The sequence below is a fragment of the Eptatretus burgeri genome, chromosome 13, assembly GCF_056783735.1.
Source record: "Eptatretus burgeri isolate ZD-2024b chromosome 13, Ebu_testis_v1, whole genome shotgun sequence".
Classification (NCBI taxonomy): Eukaryota; Metazoa; Chordata; class Myxini; order Myxiniformes; family Myxinidae; genus Eptatretus; species Eptatretus burgeri.
The window spans coordinates 74,552,330-74,572,296 of NC_140973.1; the positions used below are offsets into that span (position 1 = coordinate 74,552,330).

The window sequence follows — 19,967 nt, forward strand, 5'->3', positions numbered from 1 at the left end:
TCCGCCAGGCAGAACAGTTTACGTTTTGTATCCCACTGATAGGCCGGATCTGCATCTACACCTGAACCAAAATCTAATCGGATTGTTCTCGTCACCAAAGCAGACATCCACTCCAAGTTTTGTCATAACCCGTCCACAAATTTTTGAGATATTGTGCTCACAAATAGACAACCGAACAGACAAACAGGGGTGAAAACAAAACCTCCATCCACCTTCGGTGGCATAGGTAATTATTTGTGGTTATTATTGGCTAAGGTTGTTGTCGGGTATTGAAGTCTGTTTGTGTTGTTGCACCCCAAAGTTGAATTATTATCAAGCTTATATTTTGCAATGACAAGAGTACTTAATAAGACATCTCAAAGTTATGCTTTCCAACCTTATTTATGATAATCATTGAGGAAAATATGTGAGGTATGCCAGAGTGGTTATTTCCCTGCACCAAGCGGCGTTGCTCCATTGCCATTATGTCAGGCCACACCCTCATTACATCAGGTGCAGAAGCACATGATGTGATCAGCATAACAATGTAATATGAAGCCACATGATACAAGCCAATGAAAACAATGTTATACCGTTCATCACATCGCTCAAGAGCATGACAGATGCGATTGGAACCCACAACACCAATGGATACCAAAATAAAACAGCCTCGAGTGGACTGACGGTCACCTCTTGAGGACGTAGTTCAGACCTCTGCTGAATCCAAAATCTGGGAAATGTCACAGATGTTAGACTTGAGTCAATTTGGGGGAAACCTCCCTGAGAGCACACCCACCCCTGATAGAAAATCGAAAAATCTAACACCGAGTTATCCTACGGACCATCTCGTAGAAGGGTTGCATCGGGTTTCAGAGCAGTTGCTTGGTAAATAAGGGACGAGCAGGGATCCAAAGTTTCAGGGGGTAATCGACCGAGCGAAGCTCGAGCGATTGTAAAGGCTACTGTCTTGTGATGATGTATCAAGTTTCAGAACAATCAGCAGAGTGAAAAGGGAAGAGTATCAAAAATAGCAAAAAGTTCACAGACGACCGGACGTACGAACATCCGGCCATCACGACCCATCTTATCGGGTTATCTCTCTGAGATCGAGACAACATGACATAAAATTTTATGTTGTTGGATGAAAAAGTGAAATATATCGAACAATGAAACTAGATATGATGAAGGCGTAATGTTTTGATGTATAAAACACATAATAATGGAGGAGGGGTTGCAACTGGTGCACAGGAAGACCATGTTTTTAAAAGAGTGCACAGAAAACAAAGACCTGGAAGAGAGTTCATGGAATTTCCAAAATGGAATGAATGAAGTACAAATGAAAGTTAAAGGTAGGTTAGTTTAGGAGGAAATGAGATCCGATACCAACTGCACTGAACTGTGATGTGGCTGAACATGGGAAGATAAAAGTGACCATGTAGAGCAGAAAAATTATTGAATGGATGCTGCAATGACCGCTGAGGACCTCTGAGGACCTGCTGTGCCAATAATCTTTGAGTGTCCTCTGCAGGTTTAATGTGAAACTCACATGAGGCAAGTGGTGAGGAAATGTAATCTTTTTTTTTTTTGCAAAATGATGGCCTTTGGTGTTTTGCAATTGGCTATCTCCAGACATTTTTATTTATTACGTGATTTGAAAAGGATTCAAGAAGAGCTAGTCGCGTGAGACCTGAGTGGCAAGACTTGAAGGGCATAAATGGTTAACCACGGCTGCTTGGCTTGCCGTGCGGCTCTCGGCTGCGGTTCTGAGCCGGTAGTTTATGCCATCGCCCCTTTCCAGTCGACAGACGGACTGCCCCTGCCGCAATCCCACGTGCCCAGCATGCAAAACCATCACGTATCCTCTTCTTCCTTTCCCCCATCCTATCTCCTCAACTCAACTACACCTTAAATTATTTCCTCTCTTACGTCCTGCAGCCTATGATCTCCATTCCCAAGCACTCACCCATCCTGTCTTTCCTTATGCTCTTTGCTTCTCCTCCCTTTTGAACCTACATGGGTATGGTTGGAAGAACACCAGAGATGTGAACAATATGTGACAGGCATTCGGTGAGGTGTGTTGGTATACAGACAGAGAAGACGAAGTGACATACACATGTACATATAGTATTTTAATCAGGGACTAGAAGGATGTCCTCAATACCACTCATCGATATTTGTAATAACTAAAGAAAAAACAGGTGAAACCTAAAATGGATGGAAATGGAGTAGATTCATTCACTCCAAGAAATAATTACAACCAATACTCCCTGTCATTTATGTTGGCTGGTCATGTTGAGATTGAATGAAGTGTTGGGACTACCAACATTGATATTGTTGAAGCACTTTGACTTTTTATTGTTTATTTTCACTCAAATTGCTCATTAATGATAGAACAACTTTACATGGATACATAAAATAAACTCGATTCTGGATTTTTAACAAAGGCATGAGCTGCTGCTGCTGCTATCAACTCCACCGCCCACTCGCAGAATTGTATGGGAAGAAAGAAATACAAAATATTGAGAAAACAAAATCTGCAGGGAAGTAATGTCACAGTGTTGTCTCGATTATATCCAAACATTTGATTCGCCAGCATAATGGTGTACACACACCTGCTTCACGCGGTCAGGGTTGACTGATGTCTGTGGTTGCAGTAATCCACTGCTCTCCAATTTACTTCCCGCGGATGGTACTTCCAGGATTCGTTCTGAGATAAACGAGTGGACGCCATTGAGGGCATCCAGGGAACCCTGAATGAGAGCTACACGCTCAGTAGTACCTGAAAAATAAGGCACACAAACACTTGCCTTTTCTTACTTTCTTTTTGACCTGATAGCAAGTTACATATCTTTACGAGAGAGTTAATAGAACTCGATGCCCCATGCAGTGTTCAGGTATATACTTCAATTTTAATAAAATAATGATTTTAAAGATCGTTGAATTAAATAAAAATTCTGGGTGTTTTGCGTTACTGAAACAGTCGTATACACTGTAATATGACAACGTTGAGTTACAGTTTAGGAGATGGAGGCTTTATGGATCATCAGATAACTCAGCATCAATCAGCATCGTACATAACCTATATAGGCAGCCTCTTATTCACCCAAATACTAGACCCTCACACTCAAGTGCCACACCCACCCTCTCGATACATAGTGTGGTTCTTGGAAGTATTATGTTTCTGTTCCACGGTGTTCAAGTACATAATTCAATTTAAATAAAATAAAGATTGTAAAAGTCATATCAATAAATTAATTCAGAGTTTTACCACCGTTTTATACAGTGATTATTCCATCACCCTATCTAACACGTTACATTAGTTCTTCATGCCTGTTGTTTGTGTCCTTTGTGACGTCCTTAAAAACAGTAATTTTCCTGTTTGGAATGACAAAGTTTTTTTTCACTGCCAGGCAAGCAGAGTAAAAATATGATCTCACTCCACTCTGTGCATGTACGGTCGGGATGAATTCAGAGCCAAAGTATTGTTTAACAGCAAACTTGTCTTGCTATTCATGTTCTGATTCGTGTTCAAAATATAATTCGATTTAATACATTGTTCTTTTATTATAAACTGACGATCACATACTGATAAAACGGACAGACGGATGGACATGAACCAATTGCTTCACCACACGTTTTGCATCGTGTGCGAGAATGAATAACCTCCATACATCAGGCAACATAATGCATTAAAATTTCAACATGTGCTAACAAATGAAGATGTGCATTTGATCCGTGAGTTCGTCCATGATCTGTTTCAGCATGAAACTCAGGCACACATACCAAATTTTAGATACTTGTTTGTCGAAGTTGGGCAAACTTTGGTCCAACTTGTAATGGTTGCTTTAGAGATCTGCTTAATTTTGTAGCAGGGTGGAGTAAAGTTTTAACTTCCCTTGTAAGAGACAGTGATTTGCACTGTAGTCCACATGCCAAAGCATAGTAGTTTGATAATTGTTTGGGGATGTTTTAGCAGCCGAAGAATTTGACAACTATGCACCATTGAAAATCATATGAATTCTGTCATGTATCACGATAATTTAAAGCAACACTTACTCAGTTTATATGCCTGGTGTTGGCTTATTTGCTTGAGTGGTGGCTTGGGATCTGAGGGTCCTGAGTTCAAATCCCACTTGGCTGTTGAATTAATACCAGGTGGGGTTGACTCAGCCTGTCATCCTTCCAAGGTTGGCAAAATGAGTACCAGCTTGCTGGTATCCTGTGTCGGAGTGGTGATTGTGCCCAATATCTAGGATTGTGCCCTATAGCCCAGGACACTGCTTTGGCAGCACCAATGCTCTGCACAGAGTTTAGTGCCGATGGATGGATGGACATGTTTAATTTTGCAAGAAAGCTATCAGGATTCAGTTGCTATTGAAAGCATGATGACCCAAAGAAAGGCTAAGACAACCAATGCATTTTTGAAGAGGAACAAGAAGAATACACAATATTTGCCCTCTCAATCTTCCACCTGGATCCCAATGGAGCTGTTGTGGGATAAGGCTTTTGAAGGTGAGCCACCCGAAGAACATGCAGCAGTGAAAGAACAATTTGTAAAAGAATGGGCCAAACAAAGAAATTAATAAAAGGAAAGATGTTTATAAATGAGGGCCTGATGTTTTGACCAATGAGTGGTTTTCATGTGGGACTGCACAGACATTGTGTGCCAGATAATAAATATCCTCTCAGGTGGGGCATCATGTGATATTTTGAATATGGATCTTCCCAACAACAATGAGGTTTTGGGAAAAACAAAGATACTTTGAAATGGCAACAACTGTTTTGAAAAAGATGAAGTCACTCAACAAGCAGTGGGAGGCCTGGAAGAGAGCTGAGAACTCAGGTGTGCATACTTTTGGCCTCATTGAAAATGTATAACTGTGTAATGTAACTTGATTAGTTTGCATATAAATAATACTATGTTGATTTAAAAAAAAATATTACAGCCTCATTATTAATATTGTTCTGAAAAATGGCTTCATGGTTAATGAAATATTAATTAGTTCTTTCATAATGAACGTTAGAGGAAGTGTTATGTCACCCCAGTTAACAACGACAGAATCAGGTGCATACGATGCTCCTCGTTGCCCCAGCCTGAGTGTTTGTCTCTTTTCCTTGTTTTTCCCTCTCCAACATTATTAATTCTTCCCCATTGTAATTTCTCACCTCCCCATGCGACCGCGCCAAAAATGTGACTGCAAGCGTGCGAGTCCTATATGTTCCATTGACATGGCATGCCTACCTGAACGACTTGGGGCACGGCTGCCTTGACATGGCGCGTCCAAGTGAGCGACCTCATTCTGACCCTTGCAGAGCAGGGGGCACGTGGCGGTGGCTAAACAAGTCAGCTGTGGAGAAACGGCAGGGAGAGAGTTCGACAGTGCCTCACAAGGAAAAAGGTCGGCCCAAGGGTCAAGGAGGAGCCAGGAAGAGTCTGCGCCAGAGATGAGTCGGTGAGCACCAGAGGATCAGTCAAGGTAGTCAGCACCAGAGACAAGTCAAGCAAGAGCTAGCACCAGAGACTAGGTGGAGCAAGTTAAAGCATCAGGACAGGACGAGGTGGAGATCAGTGCCATTCTGAGTCTTGCGGTCAGCTCAGCTTGAGTGGGTCACGGCATAAGCCATCTCAATTGTAGTATGAGCCAGTCATATTGACTCCAGTCACAGCACCAGGGACGAAGCCTTCACCAATAAGCCCACATGAGCCTCAGAAGCACCTCATAGGAAGTTCCCCTCAACATCCACCTCCATTTCTGTTCTATTCTTTCATCTGGGTAGCATCCCTGAACAAGTCTGCACATGTTAAGTTCGGCTGCGAGAGGCGAACAATCCGTCTTCGTCTTGGCTTAGTGTGTTGCGCCATTCAGATTTTCCCCTATTCTTTTTATTGCATTGATTTACTGTATGTTCTCCATCAGGTCAGGTCAGGTCAGGTCAGTTATGGGAGCATGCGCCAGAGCAGCACATCGCTGCGTCCACTTTCTGCCGGTACTCCAGGGGCCTCCATCTGGCCATCCCCCGGGCAGATACCTGGCCCATCCCAATCTCCCTGAGATGCCGATCAAGCTGCTGCAACCACGAGGCACGTGGTCGGCCCATTGGCCTCCTCTACTCACGAGACTCCCTCGCTGAGAGAATCTGGTGAGCAGGATCAGCATCAGGAAAACAAGCCACATGTCCATACAGCCGCAGCTGATGCTCAGGCACTATGCAGGTAACAAATCTCATTTGATTCTCTCTCAGCAACCGCACGTTGGACACAAAGTCCGACCAGCGATAGCCAAGGATTCTCCGAAGAGACCTGGTACCAAAGGAATTAAGTGTCCGTCTCAGATCCTTGGTTAGAGTCCAAGTCTCACATCCATAGAGCAAGACTGGAAGCACCAAGGACCTGAAGACTCGGACTTTCGTCCTCCCACACAGGTACCGGCAGCGCCACACCCCATTATCCAGTGAATCCATGACTCCCCAGGTCCGACCCAGATGTCTTCTGTGTCCATGCATTCAATGTCGATGCATTGATGTGTCCAGTCGATGTTCTCCATCCTGGTGGGAAATTCATTAAATGTGCTTTGTGTAACAACATCTTTGCTGTGGATTTTCAGCCACAGAGTTGCCCTCCAGCATAAACAAATTCTCTTTAAAAATGAATTCTTCTTTTCCTTCTCTTCCCTTTTTAAGGGGTGAGGTCAAGTGGTACCAATCTTCTGCCCTGCCTTGACCATGATACTCCTGCACTTTCCTCTGTCCCCCGCAAATTCTCCCCACTCTCGAACCACCTCTACCGTAGTGACACATTATTCCCATCACAGCCACGGTCTACCTCTTTTCTTCCTACCTTGTTCCCTCATCCGATCCACTCTCTTTGCCATTCTCTCTTCCCCCATCCGCACCACATGATCAGTCCACTTCAGCCAGCTTCTTACCAATCACCCCATCAATCTTCTCCCTCAGTTCATCCATCCTCCTTTGCTCCCATAACCCTCCTGACCCAGTTGTTTTTGCAGACCTGCAGCCTTTCGTTGTCTCTCTGTCAGTGCCACTGTGTCCAGCCCGTAAAGGTAGGCTGTGATTACACACGACATCAGAACTTTCTCTTTCAATTTCCTTGATAACTTTCTGTTTGCCATCAATCAATCCACCCACCTGAATCGGGAATAAGGCAGCAGCACACTTGTTTTTACCACGGCTGTGAACTACACTGCAAGTGCATCAGATGAATGGGATTTTATTGCAGCAGATGCAATGCTTTGATATGCAAATGCACAAAGCTCAATCTTTCCAAATCAGGATTTTAATTTATTTTGTTGTTTAAGTATTCGAGAATATCACTCAGATGGAAAACTTTGCCTTGGGCTAATCTCACCAGCAAAAAGTAAATCTGAATATTGAAGAAGCTTGACTTGGAAGTGACAACATGTCACCAAAAGCGTTGCGACATGAAGGAACTAATCAGTTGTTAATTCACAATCGTTTATTCGATTTATAGTTGGATGTTTCGTCTGCTTTTTTTGAATAAATGAGGCTCAGACCCTGTAATTTGAAACACTTTTTCATACATGGTCTAGGGTCGTGGAAGAGTGAAGACACAGGCCAATTGCAGAGCGGAGGAAGAAAGTACATGGAGACAGACAAACAAGGGATGCAGGTAACAATGAGGGGGAGGGGAGAACACAAGCGGTGGGCAATATGGATACATAAGGAAAATTTTGGGAGTGGTGTAGAAAAGATCATGGCTTTGGATGTGTGATTACTTTGTAGCAAGTATTCGGGGATATCAGGCATAATATGTTGTGCTATTCCTCATTTTGAGATTCTTCCGGACCAATGTGATGATAATGTGGCCTATTTGTCTTATCTTTGACATTTGTATGACACGTTGTCTTCTAACTCCTTAGGACATTGCCCACAGTTGAATTGCAAAGGCCGAATGTGATGACAATGGCGCACACCTGCGTCATCTGATAACCATTCCACCTTGAAGGTCAGTCAGCTCTTTAGCTCTTGTCATTTTGATTACAACAGTTTCAATACATACTGCACAATTTTACGAAGCACCATGCTGCTTTGCACTGTGGGGAAAATACATACAAGCATTGTTGAGAGGATACATTGCAATTTTTGGTGTGCTGTCCCACTACTTTTGACATACTAATAGTGTAAGCTAAAGTATTTTTGCTCAAAAGCTGTTTTAAACTTAGTACAGTGTATTTTGATGTGCCGTGTTAAGCATTTTTTTTTAACGTAATATACTCTTTACAGAGAGTGTGTTGGTGCTGCTAAAGCAGTTTGTTCGCAAGGGTTATACAGTACTGAATGTTTTACCATTGCCTTCCCAGCATTGTTTGTCCATGCTCTATCCTTTTAAATGCTGAGCATCAAGCAAGGAAGCAGCATCGACTATATTTAAAGTCTTTGGTATGATGAGGCTGGGGTTTGAACCGCCAACTCCCAGACTCAGAGCGGACGCTCTAATCATTACACCACTAAGTCTGGTTCATGTTAAACATAACACAATATATACAGTATGTCACCTTCACTCATTCAGGTCACACACATTTTTGTGGTCATGTAGAACGAGACCTCACTCACAAGATTATCAATCAAAATATCAACATTCCATACTGCTTCCTCTATGTCTTCCACCACATTTCCTGAAACTGATGATTTTTATTGGGAATATATAGGAATAGCAGATTTACCCGGCATTTTGTGGGAAGAGAAGTGTGAATAAGTAACATTGTAGCCAAAAGGAATTTGGAAATTGTAATACTCTCTGCCACCACCACCAGGTGGCGCTACACGGTAAACATTTACATGGAGAATATACGCCCCCCCCCACCCCCAACGCCCCTGCTTGAGGCCACGGACACATCGCCGATGTTACCCCCCCCCCCCCACACAAAGTTGTATTTGTACCCTGAGTTTGGAGCTTGTAACTTAAAGGATGTGGCCTTGCATAGAACACATACATACAAACAAACAAGAGAGAGCGAGAGAGAGAGAGAGAGGGAGAGGGAGAGCAAGAGCGAGATATGATGTAAAAGACAAGACCTAACCACATAATAGATTGCTCAGCAGACTGTCACCATATGTTTTCCCTGCCGCCAGGTCACATGTCAGTCAATTCAGCTCTGCCCACATCCCATATTTCAATGATGCCACACTCGCAATCTAAAATCTATAACACAAAGAGTTTTGAAATCAATCTCGAGGCTTGAAATCAAATCTTTAGTTCAATAAAAAATGTTTTTTTTTAATTGTAATTCAGTCAGTTAACAAACGGATTCAGTGGAATAATGCTTAGATTATCCGCTCTGAGTTGGGAGGTCGGTGGTTCGAACCCCAGCCGAGTCGTACCAAAGACTTTAAAAATGGTACGTGCTGCTTCCTCGATTTACACTCAGCATTTAAAGGATAGAGCATGGACAAACAACAATAGGTTAACATCCATGGAGAAGAGGAAATTACTCAATTGCCCTGCTGATTGCAGAGAGAAAAGTGATGCCATAAAGATGATGTCCTGGTACGCAGAGTGCTCTGGGAAGTGACGTCACTTCCCCCAAGCTCAGTGGCTGTGTTTGTGTGTGTGTGTGCCACAAAACAACAAATAGACACCAACAGAGACAAAAAAACAACAAATTTGAAAACGGATTGATATTTATTCCAAAAAGCACCACAAATGACATTATAGCAGCCCCTGTGAAACTGAGATCTAGTGGAGTAATTAATTTCTTGGCCAGGTCACCAATTCTTGATGCAGACATCACAACAAACAAGTGGAAGTCCATGCATTGCGTGTCGAGCCATTGTGTGTTTATGATGCAACATAGATGCGAAAACAGGAATCTGTATCTAAGACAAGGTTTTGATTAATTAGTGTTGTGGGATTAAGATCACAGAGTGAGTGACATGTAATGCAGGATAACAACATCAAATTCAATGGTTTTTAATTTTTTTTATTATTAAATGCTACTGACTTTAATTATACATAAAGCAAATCTCTTCTAATAACAATCATTACAGTCATACTTTTATACATTTTTTTTATAAATTAAAAAAAAATACCAGCGGCATCCCCATGCTTAGTCGTATCTAACGATCGGCACGCAACAAAACAAGTTTCGAGAATTCACTGAACATTAAACTTATGAAGAAATTTTTTTTTTTTTAAACTGACGAGAAAATGGCGCTGGGCCTGGGTTAAGGCTCAAAGTCCGGCACTTAGCGCCCTCACCACGGCGCCCTTTGCACTCCTCGTCGCTCTTCTTTTGTTTCTCTCTTCGTTATAATAGCTTTCCTTCTTGCAACTCTCAACCTCTGCTCTCCCCTTTTCCTAACTCGTCAATGAGACAATCAGGCCTCATAAATATTCCGGCCTACAAGGCCTGACAAAACAACAAGATGGCGGCTTGTAAGACAAATCGTACGTTCTGACGACATTACGTACACGTCTCAGAAGAAGGTGTGAAAGCAAATTACGTCATCGCGTAATAACGCTGTGAAGTAGGGTAGACGTCCAATGAAAAGGAGACTGTGATGTAGGGTAGACAGACAGGACACCAAAATTTTTCCCCTCATCCCAGTGCTTAGTCGATACTCGACATGCAACAACACTTGCACACAATCCTGGGTTAAAGAGTAATGCGATTTTGGGGGGAAAACCAGAAAGAGGCGACGATCATGATGATTGGGGATAAGATTGATGCACAACTGAGATGAATGGAGATGATGACGGCACCACCGAGTGGTGGTGCAAATTCGAGACAAGGCCTAAATGGCTTCATGAGAAAGCATTACAGTAGAATCTCATACATCTCTGCCATCCCGCAATGAGGTGGTTAATTTGATTAAGGTGTCCAACAAGGCTGTCTCTTTGCTTTACTTGCAAAAGCCAAACCAAAAAACAAACATTTTTGAGTATGGGTACAAAGGGATTACCATCAACAGGGATTTTCAGTGGATTGAACACAACACATGAAGCCACAAACGAGCAACCACATTGAAGATTATAAAAATGATCATGGCGTCAGTTTGCATGTGTGGTGACCCCATCTGAGCACTCATCTCATGATGATAGCAGCCCATGTTGAAATCCCATACACAGTACTGTGTTCATTTGTCCATTGTCCACTAATGCCCTTGCTAGTTGTATAACATGACAATGATGCCTACAAATGAGCTTGTCTTGCATGTGATTGATGTACAAGTCTCTCCACGAGCCCAACATCACTGGAGGAGAATGAGCTTGTCATGAATGTGACTTGTGTACAAGTCTCTCCACGAGCCCAACATCACTGGAGGAAAAATATTGTTCACAATCCGAACTACAACCACACTCGGTTGAGCACATACCTCTACCAGGCTGAACAGTTTACGTTTAGTTTCCCACTGATAGGTCAGACCTGAATCCGCACCTAAACCAAAATCAAATCAGCTTGTTCTTGCCACCTACCCAACTCATCCACCAAGTTTTGTCATAATCCGTCCAAAACTTTTTGAAATATCCAGCTATATCTCCCCATATATTTTTGTCTCATCTCTCAATGGTGAAGAATCACTTAGAAAATTGAAAGAAATTCTCGTATCTGAATCCGGGTCCAGATCTTCACCAAAATGTAATCATTTAGTCCATAAACACACACACCCAGCCTGTTCACCAGATTTCAACCAAATCCATCGATAACTTTTTCAGATATCCTGCTCGCAGACAGACAGACAGAGACAGACAGTGGAGAAAACATAATCTCCATACATCTTTGGTGGTGGAGGTAACAAGAACAGCACTCAGTGGAGTGCATACCTACGCGAGGTTGAACAGTTTATGTTCTGTATCTCGCTGATAGGCCAGATCTGCATCCGCACCTGAACCAAAATCTAATTGGCTTGTTCTTATTACTTACTGAATTCATCCACCAAGTTTTGTTATAACTCATCCACAACTTTATGAAATATCATGCTTTACAATATAAAGTTTTTTGGCCCTATCAATGATGAAGAATGATGAAGCCCAGCTGATGATCCGGGCAGTTGGGAAATCAGTCGATTGCTTATAAGTTAAGGTTATATAACTTCAAATAAAATAGCTTTTGTAAGTACTTACCATTACATAATATATCTGTGTTAACGTGTTAACTTGCATAACCGGCCCTCTGCACGACATGTTGGGGTGGGTGTGTTTGAAAAAGGAACTGATGCAGAGTATCAGTAGTAATTTTACTTTAATGCAGTAAGTGGAATACGATTTCACTGTTTCAGAACCATTTTATTTACTTTTCGTGTACCATGCACCTCATATGGTCTTTGAGATAACGTAAGCCGAATATCACGTTACGCGAGTGCAGAACAAAGTCGAAGATAGCGCGACACGAAACCACAAACTCGGAAATAATATATAAGATATATTGTGGTGTGTGTGTTTTGTCGTCTGGCTTCCCCCTTGGGACGACGGTGCAGTAATTGGTCTTTATTTTGATTAAAATTGTTAAAAAATTCTCGGATCCAGATCCAGATCTTCATCAACATCAAATCAATTTGTCGTTATCACACAGCCAACCTTTCCACCACGTTTCGTCCAAATCTGTCCACAACTTTTTGAGATGTCATGCTGTACATCGTTTTTGGCTCGATCTCTCAATGGTGAAGAATCATTTAGAAGATTTAAAATTTCTCCTATCTGGATCCGGATCCAGATTTTCACCAAAATGTAATCATTTCGTCCTTGTCCCACATCCAACCTACCCGTCCACCCAAAGTTTCATCTGATCTGTCCATAACCTTTTGAGATATCCTGCTCACAGACACAGACAGACAGACAGACAGGAGTGAAAACATCACCTCCATCCACCTTCGGTGGCAGAGGTAGAAAGATGACAAAACATGCCCAATATTATCAGTTTGGGCAGTCAGATAACAATTCCAAAGCCATAAATTTTGTAAAAGTACCAAATTAGTTACCTAAATCGAACGTGGAGCCCAAAATATCCACCAAAAATAAAGTCATGTGATTCGATTCATGCCATTTCACAATGTCTCCCGAATACATCGGCTCATGACTCGTTAGATCTTGAAAGCATTATGCTCACACTTCTGGCCACTGAAAGTAGAGTAATAATGATGTGCAGAATTTTCAGCTGCCAAGGTTGAAGACCTCTTATCACATTGAAATGCCAATGGCATCCAGGGACTACATGCAGTGAATCATATTTCTCACGCTGAAAAACATCCCACTGAAATCGACAATCCTCACGTTTCTCACATTGAAAAGCCGATGTCATGAAGTGTCGATCATAACTGATGCTGCTCATATATATGCCTTCATTCATTTGTGTGCAACTCCACCTGGCTGTTAGTTGAATCATCAATGAGAGTGCAGCTGTTGCAACCATTGGCAAGGAGCAGGAATTTGGAACTCAGCCAGGGTGCCGATGAAAATTGCTTACACTTTGCAAAAGACAACGTTGGGACACAACATTCACCAGCAACCATTGCTGGCAGATGGGTCCCCGGGTTAACGTCGCATCCGACAGACAGTGCACCCTGCCTGAAATACACCAGAGTGACAGTTTATAGTCGAGCTGAAAATCCAACCCAGAATAGACAGCTCAAAAGCGAGTGGGCTACCTTGTAGTTATCCTGCCAACTTGTGCATGATGCTGGGATATTTTTTGCAATGACAATCCATCAGGCACATGTGGTGAAGGCCTGGTTTGATAAACATGAGGAGGAGGTCAAACATACCCCTTCAGTACAACAGTCTCCAAAATCATTCTAATCTGTTATATTTGTGTTTTGTTAGAACAGGAGTTGAATACCCCTCCACATATACAGGATTTTTTTTACAGGCATATGCTGTTTTCTGCAAAGGAAGGTACCAGGCATTCCCCAAAAAATGGTACCACGTCGTGTTGACACTGTCATTCAGGTCAGTGGTGACATGTCGTTACTGTTGAAGGCATTCCATAATTCCCCCCCACCCCCCCAAATACTATCATGAAGCATTTAAACGGTTTCCTTGAGTATTAATCAAGCCTGTATTACAGTCGTTGATGGAAAGGGGATACGGTTGTAAGAATGCTGTGGTGAGTAAACTCTCAACGCTGTGTGATGAATTGTCTGATGGAAATTCAAAATAAAGAAACAGGAAAGCTGTTATTTTTAGTTCGCCCTAACTTCTAACAGGCACTGCCAAACATTCAGCAGCAGGTGTCATTACAGATCATCAATGCCTGATCAGCCCCTAATATGCTCCAATTCCACAAAACCTGTCGAGGCAAAGTGTGGGAATAATGATTTGACACATCCCTAGAGATACTTAACACACGTCAGTTGTTGGGAACTTCATCCATCATCTTTTTGTTCTTTTGTAGAACATGGAAATAAGTTGGGGGATCAGCTGGCAAACTTTTTATAGAACAGGGGGTTTGGTTTGGTCTGGTGACATGCACCTCACAAGGCCAAACTTTACTGCATTTGGCATGTCAATCACACAGTGATAGAAACCAAATAGAATTTCCTTCGTGGAAGGATGACTGTTAACAGGTAGGAAATGCCAAAGTGAAGGTTCCCAGAATGCTCTGAGTATGCCAGAAGCTGTCAAACAGTGTCGAGGCCAACAGGTGTAGCATAAATGATATTAACCTTCCAGCAAGGCAGTTATAAAAAGGGACAATTATATTGGATTCCCACCAAAATTAGAACTCTAGAAAGAGCACTACTTTAAAAGTATGTCACATTCAAAATACAGAACTGTTTGAATGGCAAATCCCCCCCTCTCTCTCCCCTTCTGTCTCTCTCCTCTCCTCTCCTCCTCTCTTCCTCTCTCTTTCCCCCCTCCCCCTTCTCTCTACCTCTCTTCTCTCTCTCTCTCTCTCTCTCTCTCTCTCTCTCTCTCTCTCTCTCTCTCTCTCTCTCTCTCTCTCTCTCTCTCTCTCTCTCCCTCTCTCCCTCTCCCCCTCTCTCTCTCCTCTCTCTCTCACTCACCCTTGTCCCCTCAAGCTTATCATGAAATTGAAGTGGCGAGAATGAAATGTAAGTTAATTGTACGGCCAAACTGGTTTGGATTCTCGACACTTACAAACACCTACTCTTGGCTTGTCATTCTCTAAGTTATGTTTCCAGGCAAATGTGGTTAGAAGTGTTAAACAAAGTATCATGGTGTAAAACAAATTCCAGTTTTTGACATTAGTATTCAAAGTGGGCTGCAATGAGGCAAAAACGACTCAATTCTTGTAAACTCCAAAATCATGAATATAAAAAAAATTCATCAAATCGAGTACAGGTATTACATTTTGTCTGAATGAAGATACGTACACATTTTTCCTTTGATGACCCTTGGTGAAGGCCGAGCAACCATTTAACCTGCACTGGAAAGGTTAGCCAGATATCTCATGGGCTCCAGTCATACAAACCTGCAATGGGCTGTTCAAAAGGCTTTGTCTGATGTCTGAATGTGAACATTTTTTTATCAAATATCAATTCGTATAGAAGGCATATTTTCCATCCTATTAAGTTTGAATATCAACCAAATGATGAGCAATAGGCTTCATCAAATACTTTTATAAATCCCTTTATTTGGGAGTGTATAAGTAACACTGTTTCATCCATCATTTGCCACCAATCCTGATGTAAAGATTTCAATTTGATAAAGGTAAACTTCAGATTGGTTGTAAAATGATCAGCCAGTGGAAGAGGTACATTCCCTTGAACTTCTCAGCCTCACCATCAGCTGAGACCTCTCCTAGGCTAAACAAAAAACAAAGTTGGCTTTCAAAGCCAGAATCAGATTGAGTATCCTCCCTTATTCCAAGTCATTCCTTGATAAAGCAGAACTACAAACAGCCAGACAAGGTTTTTGACTGTAGCTCAATGGAGTACTGCTGTCCCATATGGGCTGGGGCTCCACCATCACAAAGTTCCTGAATTCTACAGAATCTATAGAGCCCTCAACATTATCGGCATGTCTCCACAATGAGACTGAAGTACAAAACCTGTTTCTATCACATCACAGACAGGCCGGTAGCCTCTATTTTTAGTCCCTCTCCTCCAGTCCAGCTCCTTCTTCACACTCAGCTTTCCAACCCTCCCCAGCCACTCTTCCAGTAACTCCCTTCTTGTTAAATTTCCCTAATTAGGGATTCTCGCACACTACAGCTCTTTTCTCCCATTTGTGGAATTGCCTTCCTGAGATGGTTCAATTGCACTCTTCCCTTTGGCGCTTCAAGTCGGTGGTGCACCACTATCTCATGTCACTCCCTCCCCCAACCTCACCTGCAACATTTTTACCCCAATAACCCCATACAAGTCAACACCCTTACTTGCAGGTTACTGTTTTCTCTACTCCCCTCTGTCCTCTTTTGGTGTTAACTCATTTTCTTGCTTGTTGCATCCAACTGTAGTTGTCACTTTTACCCTTTGTAAACTCTGTTAAACCTCAATTTTGCATGCAAAAACAAGAAAAAGAGCAATCAGAGATTGCAGACCCTCGCCAGGACTTGTTTTATGTGGTCTATTTTGTATGGGGTTTGTGTACTGGTGTGTTATGTAATTAATAAGAGACATAATTAGAACTGCCACTTTATAACTGCTGGCAGTAATAACCAGGTACCAAGATGTCCCACTGATGCAACCCCGCTTTCATTGGACACTTGACCCTGACCCATGACTTCTTCTTTTTTTATTTTTTATTCAATTGAATTTAGAATGGGATTCAAATAAATTCAATTCAAATCAAATGGAAGACCAAACAGGTACAGTCCTGCATTGGAGTAATCAGAAGGAACCCGAACAAGCAAAAAGCAACAATGAAGTCATCAGGAGGAATCTGGATAGGATTCACATTTCAGCTGCTACTCCTCTACCACCAAACCCATCCAGGCACAGCCAAGTGAGCTTTATTTTTAAAAAAAGAAAAAAAAAAAAAAGAACCCACATCAAAAAATGAAAGCATTCTGGCTGCCAGATCATGTGTTCGATCAAGGTGAAATTTAAAACGTTTATTCCTCATCACTACTTGATCATAATTGTGAAGTTTCACATCGATTGATTAAGTGGTTCCAGAGAAAACATTATTTAATATCTTCTTCAATACAATATGGCTGCCAAACCATGTGACCTATCACTGATTCTTTAACAAACTTGTACCCTTAGGCTTGGGGAACATTTGTGTGAAGTTTCCCCTCGATCTGTCCAGCTGTTCTAGAGAAGAAGATTTTTTATAGGTTTTAGTGTAAATCCAATATGGCTGCCAAAGCATGTGACCGATGACGTCATATGTGTGAACCTTGTTCCTCATGGATATGCGGTCATATGTGTAAAGTTTCGCCTTCATCTGTTCAGCCATTTCAGAGAAGAAGATTTTGGAAGGTTTTAATTTTTTTTAAAACAATATGGCTGCAGAATCACGTGACCAATGACATCATCAATTTTTTTCTGGACCATTTTATCCCTAGATGACCCTCAAAAATGTTCACACTGATCGGATGTAGCGTTCAACATATCCAATTATGACATCAGAACGAAGGCACCTATGATGTCATTTTTAAAAAATCACATTCCCCATGAGGAGTACTTGCCATGTGCCAAGTTTCAATTTTTTCCTTGGTGCGGTTTCAGAGCTACACAGGTCCAAAGTTTTTCAGTTTTTCCAACATGGCTACCACACCACATGACATATGACGTCATAATTATGATTAAAACGTTCTCCATGAGTATTCGCTCCGATGGTGAAAATTTTGTCTCAATCCGAAAAGTGGTTACGGAGAAAAACATTAAAGTTCTGTGCGGACAAACGGACGCAAACGCAATACCCACTCCTTTGGCAAGGGTAATAAATAATAAATACGTAAATAATGTTAAAAGATAATTACGAGCTCATTTATCAGAATTTCATTCACTCTTTTCTATCAATTTTATGGTTGTAAAGTTATTCAATATCTACATGATTCCCTGGAATGAGAAAGGTCCCTTTAAAGATTGCATATGTGGATTGTGACACCATCATTGGCTATGCTGTTGGTGGACACCATCATTGGTGGACATTAAAAAGATCCCATGGTGTCCTTCGTGAAGAGTTGGCGAGCTATCGCCGGCACAATGAACAAATTTCAAATTCCTGTCCGAACCAGCAGATGGCACTGCATCAGCAGCACAGCTGTGCCATCAGCCAATGATGCCAATGATGCTACCCTGCAGCCGCAGGGGGTGTGGGTTCCCTTCTTGTTAAATTGCCTCCCACACTCAAGGTTGAAGGCTTGAGTGTGGAGAGGGGATTGATGCCTTAGGGTTGGGAGGGGAAAGGCGAGGACTTGGAGTTGAGGGTGGGGTGAAGGAGAGAGCAAATATGGGACAGGGGGAGGCTGAGGCTTTTTGTTGTTTGAGCTTACTCACAGTAAAAATGTAACTGCATGTGTGTGTGAGAGAGTTAGTGAGTGTTAGTTCGGGAGAGTGTTGAGACTGTTGAGGGGATGACGCAATCCCCCTCCAGGTAATTCGCAGGTACATGTAACAATGGCTAAACTTACACTTTATTTATGATGCAATCAAAAATGTATTCACATTAAGCCAATGTAGTTTGATTTAGAAATGTAAAAACTGTTCATCCAAAAATTAATATAAACTCCTATAACACAACTTCTTCAAGAAAGGAAATTATGGTGATGTCATCTTAATGCTTCATACCACATGTGACATTGTATTCCTGTCTACTTTCACCTGATGTGAACACCACTGATGTTACCCATACTCACTCCCTCTGTTCATACTTCCTCTTACTAACACCAAGATGACAGACAACCTAATCAATGACAAATTGATTGTAGATACGATTTCATTGGCTTTCATTTCCTCTCTTGGAGGAAATTTCATTTCATTTATTTTCCTCTCTTGGAAATGAAAAGGACAAGCCACATTCGTTGAGAAAAATAATCATAGATTGAAAAGTAAATAATCTATCAGTTCAAACTCAACATTATACTGTAAACTCATCCTGACGGCCTTTGCAAACTGAACAATGGATTTGAGCAACTAATAATGTTTCTTGAAAACCGACCTACAGCGCCGCTAAAGCATGTCAAGCAGAATGTCCCCAGATTATTTCCGACCTTGACTCCCTCCCTGGAGATGCGTATCATCTATCGAGGACAGGATACGACATGGAAAAAGGGCTTTCGTCATCCGTCCTGGTCCTGAGTTAACTGCAACCGGGTCATGCTTAGGTGATGCTTTGAATCCTACACTGACACCATGAAAGAGTTTGCTGTACGTTCAAGTTTGTAAGTTGGCACCATAACCACTCAGCATGTCCCTTTGGAAGATCATGTGACAGTGACTTTTAAAACCCTAAATGTTAAGTGCAATGACACTTTTCAGATCATACAGGGTGTTTCTATTGTACGTACCCAGATGAATAGCTGTGAGGATGAAATTATACTTCCAGGCTGATGCAACTGATAAAAACTAAAATTTGATCATTCATTGCCCTCTCTGCCTGGTGTTGGCTTAATGGTTAGGTTGGTGGGCTTGGGATTCAAGGATCCTGAGTTCAAATCCCACTCATCTCTTGAATTGATACCAGGTGGGGTTAACTCAGTCATCCTTCCGATGTCGGCAAAATGAGTGCCAGCATGCTGGTATCCTCTGTCGGAGTGGCGACCTGTCCAGGATTGTGCCCAATAGCCAATGAGACTGCTTAGGCAGCACCAATTTTCTGCACAGAGTATGGTCCCAATCTCCTCTCCTCTCTTGCTGGTATCCTGTGTCGGAGTGGCGACCTGTCCAGGATTGTGTCAAATAGCCAAGGAGACTGCTTAAGCAGCACCAACGCTCTGCACAGATAATGGTCCCAATGGATGGAAGGATTGCCCTCTGGTTCTGCCTTCATTCAGCCAAAATTGTGGAGCAAAGGGTGCAGGAAAAAAGGGCTTTCGTCGTCCGTTTGATTTGACAAAAGGATATGAAACAAGCTCAAAAATGATGAAGGCCTCACTACC

At 42.1% G+C, this 19,967-nt stretch overlaps 1 protein-coding gene across 2 annotated transcripts in view; it reads right to left on the bottom strand.

Annotated features, from left to right (window-relative positions):
• LOC147014795 (RNA-binding protein Nova-1-like) overlaps window positions 1-19,967 on the bottom strand; it is a 119,553-nt gene that overhangs the window by 18,811 nt on the left and 80,775 nt on the right. For both annotated transcript variants that reach the window (XM_085853077.1, XM_085853076.1), the window contains one exon: window positions 2,592-2,758. In XM_085853077.1, coding sequence (XP_085709203.1) covers window positions 2,592-2,758 — 167 coding nt within the window. The remainder of the gene's footprint in view (window positions 1-2,591; window positions 2,759-19,967) is intronic.